Source organism: Dendroctonus ponderosae, unplaced genomic scaffold, assembly GCF_020466585.1.
Source record: "Dendroctonus ponderosae isolate FM_Combo_2020 unplaced genomic scaffold, Dpon_F_20191213v2 Dpon_F_20191213_9, whole genome shotgun sequence".
Taxonomy (NCBI): domain Eukaryota; kingdom Metazoa; phylum Arthropoda; class Insecta; order Coleoptera; family Curculionidae; genus Dendroctonus; species Dendroctonus ponderosae.
The window spans coordinates 7665586-7674146 of NW_026019116.1; the positions used below are offsets into that span (position 1 = coordinate 7665586).

Genomic DNA, 8561 nt, shown 5'->3' on the forward strand with positions numbered 1-8561 from the left:
CAAATTGTAAGTAAACTTGAAAATAGGATCAATAGTTGTTGATAAACCTACGTAATTCCTTAAAAAAGCATTTCGGTTATTTTTAAATAAAAATATTAAAAAATATATAATGACAGTGGCAAGTTCAAAGTGTCACATTTACTTTGTCGCACACTGTGCTTCTTTTTTATCATCGCTTCTGTTCGCAAAATGGCACTTTTTGATTCATTCGAATAAAAACACTTTTTAATCAATTTAACCGCACTTGAAGAAAACATATTTGTATGCATATTCATATAAGTGCACAAAAATATTTTACACGTGATGGTTTCTCAATTCGCCTTGAAATTATATTGTCGTCTAAATCTTCTTTGACACCAAAGCTGCCGCTTCCTCTATTAGTCTTAGGATAGACGCTAAAAATATGAGAGAGAATCGCCTATTTTTGTCGAAAATTGCCTTCCTTCTTTTTCGTATAAATTTTAAGAAGCAATTAAATCTACATTTTTAGAACAATTTGCTTCATTTATTTTGCTTTTAGCTCCAGTTGTAATTTTTGTTTGTTCATGTTGTTTGATTTTTTGTTCGGTGTTTTCTGGATGCAATGGAAAGTAATATTTTCGAAACGCCCCTGATTTTGGAGGACTTTTTTATTTATGTTAGCAAGTTGTATTGATGTTTCAATGGGTTTTGAGCGAGAATGAGCGAAAGTTAGGAAAGTGGGCTAGGCTTAAGCGTAAAATAGAACATTATTTGGGCTATTTATGTGAAACCCTCATATTTAAATATTTTCGTTATGCAGAGCGCATTTCTTGCACTAATTACGTTTTTGGGATTCGAAAGATTCCAGAAACTCGCCCTGTTCTCGGTGTCTTCTCGATAATTGACCCAATAATTGACATTCATTGTAATGTAGTGTTTTATTAATTTTTCTGACTTAATTGTCCCAAATTTTGTGTTATTTGTTCTGAACCACACAGAAAATTTATCGCATTTATCGGTCAAAAAATATTTAAATTCCAACTCAACCTGTGAAAAGGGAGATTTAAATAACAAATAAGAGCCCATAAATCCCACTGTTTATGCATATTTCGCACAAATCAACTTGTAGTGACATTTCCCATTTCTGCACCAAGGCAATTTTTCGTTAGAACGGTTTTCTTTTCGCGGAATTTATATAACAGCTTTTATACGTGGAAGCGCCTTTATGTTTTCCACACCTTTCACTTCGACTAAGGCTTATTTACTACCTTGCTATTTATAAGCGCGAACGTATTTTCTCCTTAAAAGCGTATAAATGGTCGTGTCTTTCGGTGGGATGCATTTTGAAAGCTCAATTTTCTTTACGTACATTCACTTTCACAAGTTAAATGGACCACCCCCTATAATGAATAATCTCGTCCATCGTTTTCTTTGCATCTATGAAATTTTGCCGATGTGGCTGATTAAAGCGCGAACGGCCATTCTTACATGAAAATCACGCAATATATAAATATTTCTACTGATGCTCCAGCAAATAGCACTAAATTCAACCAATTAGTGCACAAGATTGTTTTTTAACAAATTATTCTCCGCTATTGACTTAAATTTGCTAAATTGGAAACAGATGAAGACAAACGAACCCCAGAGAAGAGCGGAATGATGGATTGAAGCTTCGACACTAAGCAAGGATATAATGTGTTTCAAATGCTCTCGAAACGATGATAAATCACATACAATCAGGCTTTTATATGTATGTATAGAACAAACAGTAACAGTTTCATAATTACACCGGAAAAAAATACCAAATACATTTACCGTACATATCAAAACATGTACTTTCCTTTGAAAATGTGAGCAACATTGCATGGAAATAGATTTAAAAGGAAAAAATAACTGTAGGTATATATTTTATGTTAAAAGACCAGGAAAAATATTGAGTATCATCATAAATGAAGTGAAAATTATTTGGTTTCCTGAAGGGTCAATTATACGCGCAAACCTTATATTATCTGATTTGAGATGATACTTTGAGTCATTATTTTTGCTCAGAACTTGAAGGCTTGTATGTATAAGGTAGTTAAGAAAACTAACGTGATTCACTGATGCTACTGGCAGACGTCGATTGATAAACGATGGCCAACCGAATACTCGAATTCAGCAGTTTTCAAAAAAGAGCAGCCAAATAAAAATGTTGACGTGGTTTGGGGAAAGAAAAATGGACAAGTATTGATGCAGTTCTCTGTTTCTGAATGTGCGATAAATTTGCTGTATTTTAAAGGGTTCGATAGGGTAAAATATTTTTACACTCAGAGAACTAAACAGGGCACTTTGCAGGCTTAGGCACACCTTCGTTCAATAATTTTAATCTAGGAATACACTAGACGTTTTTCCGGTTATTAAACAATTTGCCTGAATCGTTCCAAACGGCGCGAATTTGCCTGCAAAGAGGAAAAGAGAACAGCAGAAAATGCATTTCAGCACTTCTTATTCCAATTTTCGAATGGCTTCCCCGTCTAGACTGCAATAAAAATGTAAAACAACAGCGCTTTTGAAGACTGGTCCACTATGTAGTTATATGTATAGTGCAACAGTTTTAGAATCCATAGCATAACGGCAACAATTTTGGTTTGGCAACGGAGTTTGCATGGTCTCGATGTATGATATTCAAACTTTGCTTTCTGGGTCAAAACTACTCGAATTTTCTCACTCACGTTGTTACGACTGAATCGACTTTTCAATTCTCTATCCAACGATGCCAAAACGAATTCTGTGCCTCGAATGGTTCTTGAGAAACTTCGAAAAAAGCAGCGTCATGTTCAAGTGAATTTTGCAACTCAAAAAAAAACCACGCAAATCTAAAACTTCTTGAATTCAAGCATTTTTTGAGAAAACTGCCAACATTGCCTTATCGATGGGTCACTTGTTAAAAAGGCCATTTATTTCTCTCTAGAATGATGTACAAATGAGCGTTTTTGCTCATTTCGCCTCCGAGAAATGAGCAAAAATGGGAAGGAAAACATGGAATTTTGGCATAATCTTGCACCTAAATGTCTCATATTCAAATTTCGCTTTCTGAGTCAAAACTACTCGAACTTTCTCACTCACGTTGTTACGACTGAATCGACTTTTCAATTCTCTATCCAACGATGCCAAAACGAAGTCTGTGGCTCAAATGGGGCCTGAGAAACTTCGAAAAAAGCAGCGTAATGTATGAATCGATTTTGCGTGTCAGAGAAAAAGCACGCAAAACTAAAACGTCTTGAAATCGTGCCTTTTTTGAGAAAACTGCCAACATTTCCGTACCGATGGTTCACTTTATGGAAAGGTCATTTAGTTGTTTCTAGAATTCTGTAAGAATGAGCGTTCTTGCTCAGTCTGCTTCCGAGAAATGAGCAAAAACGGGACGGGAAACATGAAATTTTTGCAAAATCTTGCACCTAAGTGTCCGATATTCAATTTTCATTTTCAGCTGATCAAATAATGTTGGCTCTTGTTTATACTGTGCGTTTTTCCCAGGCTGACCATGTTCCGAATTGATAAGAACAATTTTTACTTGGTTTTTTGCACGCAAGCAGTACTAACGAACTTTTACTTAAAACAATCTATTTTTGATTAATAACTTTGTTATGAAAACAGTTTTTAACTGCAAGCAGTATGTCCCACACCCAGCTCTCTTTCCTGGCGTAATTGAAACAAATATAAAATAAATCGAGACAAATATTTGCCTACCAAATGGTAGTTTCTCATGCACGTCTTGGCTTTGAAATTTCGAATCGTGTCTTCTCCCGACATGGCAGTAATACGAACATGGCATGGGAAAGCAAATAATCCAGAACGGTCAACAACTGTGACTGGAACAGATATCCCCGAGCCAATTTTAAAAATTCTCCAGAGGAAACAGGCATTTCGAACTTTATTCGAAGTCGGAAGGTATTTTTATCCCCCGCGGAGTTTAAGCAATCCCTTGCTTACAGTTAGTTGAACGCAGAAAAACGACTTCCACATCTTGTCGGTTATAACTTTGCTGTCGACGTTTATTCGACTCTTTAAAATTATCTAATATCCATTTCTAATATGCCATCGAAAATTATCGACGCTATCATAAAGAATCTGGACTGAGAGGACTTGGAGCAACTGACGCTCCAAACTTGGTCTCGGCTCAAGTTGATTAGGTTTAAGTGTAAATTTGGGTTGTACAAAATGAGTTCAATATTGCCGCACTGAGTCTTAATGCTGTTCTCTTGCATCAGAACTAGACTCAGAACAGAGCAGAAAGAAATCTGGCATTGTTCCCTATCAAATTTTTCTTGCCACAATCGATGCAGGAGTGTTGATGAAAGATTCCAGAGGTCTCATTGGTGTATTTTATTTGTGTATCTTGGGAAATCCGTGAAGTCTTCATGTTGGTTGTTCATGATCAAATGGTTGGTTAGGGATACATAATCTGTTAACGAAGTCAGAATCAAGTGAAGGTTTTGGGACACACACAAAGATATTTCCTGGTTATTGAATATAGTGGCTGCTTTCTATCAAGCCACATATTCAATCTGAATCACTATCTTCACATCTGAATGAATCACTAGCTTCACTATCTTCACATCTGAATATAGTGAAGTTTCTATGTCTAGGGCGCAAAACATGGTGTTGAACAGGTTGGGGATCAACTTCTGAGTGTGAAAATGGCCAGGATCCCCGATGATTCTCCAAACGGTTGATCCTAAATCTCAGGCTGATATACTTCTGCTTGATTGGAACATCATGGATACCTGCGAGTTGTGGATGATGCGTCTGAGGTGAATATCAAAAGCAGAGTGGCAAGACGTTGACTGCTATTTTAGCTTGATCTGGTTGTTCTGAGGAACACATTTTGTATGAGAGTCCCAAACATCATGCGCCTTATAAATCAACTGGTATCTGTCAATTGGTCTGGCACTTCAAGGTTTCAATTTTGCCAGCTTTCAACTCATGTTCATAAAAATTTTTTGTTCATAAATCACCGCAAGTGATGGCTTCGTATGTGGAAAAAAATTTGTCAGTGGGTATCGATCTTGGAACTACCTACTCAGTGGTTGGAGTCTTCCAGAACGGCGTTATTGACATTATTGCAAACGACGAGGGAAATCGTACAACCCCTAGTTATGTGGCTTTTACAGGTAACAGCTTTATTGTGCAAAAATTTTCTCAGTTCTATTCTGCAGTATAAATCGATAGATACTGAGCGCCTTATCGGAGACAGCGCTAAAGGCCAGGCCGCTATGAATCCCACAAATACGGTCTACGGAATCAAAAGGTTGATCGGACGAAAATTTGACGATGCCACTGTGCAACAGGACATGAGAAGCTGGCCATTTGAAGTTATCAATGATAAAGGTACAACTGTACATACAATACGAAAACAGCAAATACAGCACAAGGAGGGGGCCATTCAAATTTCCAGAACGATGTTAGTTTGCTCGGTTTTTTGATAGCAAAATCGTCTCAAAATGACGCCGTCTTTTTCGACGTTTCTCAAGAACCGTTTGAGCCACAGAGCTCGTTTTGCTAGCATTGAAAAGATAATTTAAAGCCCTATTCACGCAAAGAAACGCGAGTGAGAAAATGGGTGTGGTTTTCACACAAGAAAGAAAATTTGAGTATTACGCATTTAGGTACAAGATTAGGTCAAAAATTCATGTTTCTCGTCACGTTTTTGCTCATTTCTCGGGGAGAAATTCAGCTCGGGAGCTCAATTTTACACCACTGGTTAGAGCATAAATTGGGGCTTTTAGGACGTATAGGTTTCGTTAGATACGGTTTGCAGTTTTCTCAAAAAAGTCCGAATTTTCAGGACGAAGTTAGTTTGCTCGTTTTTTTGATAGCAAAATCGTCTCAAAATGTCGCCGTCTTTTTCGACGTTTCTCAAGAACCATTTGAGCGACAGAGCTCGTTTTGCTATCATTGGAAAGATAATTTAAAGCCCTATTCACGCAAAGAAACGCCAGTGTGACAATGGCGGTAGTTTGCACACAAGAAAGAGAATTTGAGTATCACACATTTTGGTACAAGATTAGGTACAAAAATCATGTTTCTCGGCACGTTTTTGCTAATTTCTCGGGGAGAAATTCAGCTCGGGCGTTCAGTTTTACACCACTGGTTAGAGCATAAATTGGGGCTTTTAGGACGTATAGGTTTCGTTAGGAACGGTTTGCAGTTTTCTCAAAAAAGTCCAAATTTCCAGGACGAAGTTAGTTTGCTCGTTTTTTTGATAGCGAAATAGTCCCAAAATGACGCCGTCTTTTTCGACGTTTTGCAAGAACCATTTAAGCCACAGAGTTAGTTTAGGTCAAGGGCGGAATCCAGCTTTCAAGTCAGGGGGGGGGTCATGTAGTAGAAATTCAGTGTTTTGTTGTCTATGAAATTAGAAAAAATATCATTAGTCCATATAAACCCAGCACAAAGTCGAGACAAACTCGTGGTGGAAACAGAAACTTCCAACAAAAATCGGTTATAATCGCCAGGGAAGCAAAACTATAACTTTTGTTTTGCAGGAAAACCAAAGGTCAAAGTTAAATACAAAGGAGAAACAAAATTGTTTTTCCCGGAGGAAATATCTGCCATGGTTCTGACGAAAATGAAAGAAACTGCTGAAGCATATCTCGGTAGCATTAATTGTTTCACATAACTAAATTTCTGGTCATTTAGAGGACCGAAAACATGTTGCATCTTTATTAGGGTGTCATGTATCAAAAGCGGTCGTCACCGTACCAGCGTATTTCAATGACTCTCAAAGACAAGCCACGAAGGACGCAGGAACCATTGCAGGTTTGGATGTTCAACGAATTATAAACGAGCCCACTGCAGCCGCTGTTGCATATGGCTTAGACAAGAAGAGCCAAAACGACCGCTATGTGCTGATTTTTGATTTCGGTGGTGGCACCTTCGACGTGTCCATATTGCAGATTTCCGCAGGCATATTCGAGGTGCAAGCAACCGCAGGAGACACCCATCTAGGTGTGGCTGTTTTCGACTGATTGTTCTGAATTAATTTTTTGATACCACGGGACATCCAATAGGAGGTGAAGATATTGACAATCGGCTAGTACACTATTTCAAGGAAGAGTACAAAAAGAAGTTCAAATCGGATCTGTCCGGAAATAAACGGGCTCTGCGAAGGCTCCAGACAGCTTGCGAAAGGGCGAAGCGAACCCTGTCCACATCGACGCAAGCATCAATAGAAATCGATTCTCTAGCCGATGGGAATGATTTTTACTCCAACATTACCAGAGCTAAGTTTGAAGAAATCAATTCGGATATTTTCTCATCCACGCTTGCTCCTGTTGAGAAGGCGCTGAGAGATGCTCGACTGAGAAAGGACCAGATTAACGATGTGGTGCTAGTTGGTGGTGAGTGGATCATTTCAGCTTAATAGTGCGAAGTTCAGTTAATTCATTCTTCGATATCCTGATTTTTAGACTTTTTCCGTTGTGACGAACTTGAATAGTACAATAGTTGCGAGGTATTTTAGATAAGCCTGCCCTTTTTGATACATCGTTCGTTGACTCCGTTTTTATTGCTTCATAGTTCGGGTGCCAAGCGCTTCTGTTGCAGCTTCTATAATGTTCCGTTTCAGTTTCTCCCAAGCTTCATCCACTTCTTCGCCTTGGCTTATTGGGCTTTTGTTTTTGCCCTCTCATCGGTTTTTTAGTACAGCACCTCTTCATTGAATCGTAGTTTTACACCTTAAACTCTTTCATTGCCTATGCGAGCTTTAAAATTTGATGGTCTCAAAGTCTTCAATAATATTTTGATGCAACAATATGAAGGCCCCAAAGGCCTGCAATGGGACTACTAAGACAGCGTTCTGCCCTTATTTGTGTATTGGGGTTCGTTTATACTTAGAACAAGTAAACATCAACTACTATAAAACATATATTTACACTCCCAAACGGTAGACAAGGTGTAATGGCAGTTCGTCAGGTGGTCGATCGAGAGAATACATCTGAAATCAATTTAGAAAAAGTAATTGAGTAACCAGTTCAACAAGAATTAGATTTATTATGAGAATCATTAAAACATGTCAGAATCAGGCGCCAAACGTGTCTCAAACAAGGAGCGACTCACCTAGAGTGCATCACTTGGAGTCAACAGTTATCTACCTATAACTTAATTTACAGTAGTAACTTTACTCTATCGGAGTATTGTCAATCTACCTCTGAACCCCGCAAAACTACAACCGAAGTTGCATCCTGCCACGGCTAAACTTGGGTTGTTAAGAGGTATTAAGGGTGCGGCGCACGAAACACCTCCCCAAGAAAAGCCCTGCTAATCCTGAGTTGTTAAGAGGTATTAAGGGTACTGCGCGTGAAATACCTGCTCAGGAAAAACCTTACTAGTCACTGGCATTTATCATGATAAACAGTGTCTTAATTGGCCACTAGGTACTGCGGGTCATCCACAGCCAGTTCCCGCCTACTAGCGTTCTCTCTCACAATGGGTCCAGAGCCCAGGTAATGCGGGACATCCGCAGCCAGTACCCGTCCCTAACATCATTACTCAAATGACTCAAAAACTTACTAAAGTACTGTTGTACGTCTACAGCCAGCACTAGGTACTTCTCTATG

At 38.5% G+C, this 8561-nt stretch overlaps 1 protein-coding gene and 1 long non-coding RNA gene across 2 annotated transcripts in view; one reads left to right on the top strand and one right to left on the bottom strand.

Moving 5' to 3' along the window:
* The first annotated feature begins 4906 nt into the window (after window positions 1–4906).
* The window catches only part of LOC109539387 (heat shock 70 kDa protein cognate 4), a 5845-nt gene continuing 2190 nt past the window's right edge, over window positions 4907–8561 (top strand). The window contains exons 1-5 of the mRNA XM_019907105.2: window positions 4907–5114; window positions 5173–5331; window positions 6489–6599; window positions 6673–6951; window positions 7014–7343. Of these exons, the coding sequence (XP_019762664.2) occupies window positions 4967–5114; window positions 5173–5331; window positions 6489–6599; window positions 6673–6951; window positions 7014–7343 (1027 nt within the window). The 5' untranslated portion in view covers window positions 4907–4966. The remainder of the gene's footprint in view (window positions 5115–5172; window positions 5332–6488; window positions 6600–6672; window positions 6952–7013; window positions 7344–8561) is intronic.
* The window catches only part of LOC125505616, a 1442-nt gene continuing 737 nt past the window's right edge, over window positions 7857–8561 (bottom strand). The window contains exon 2 of the long non-coding RNA XR_007282278.1: window positions 7857–7939. This is a non-coding gene — a long non-coding RNA (uncharacterized LOC125505616). The remainder of the gene's footprint in view (window positions 7940–8561) is intronic.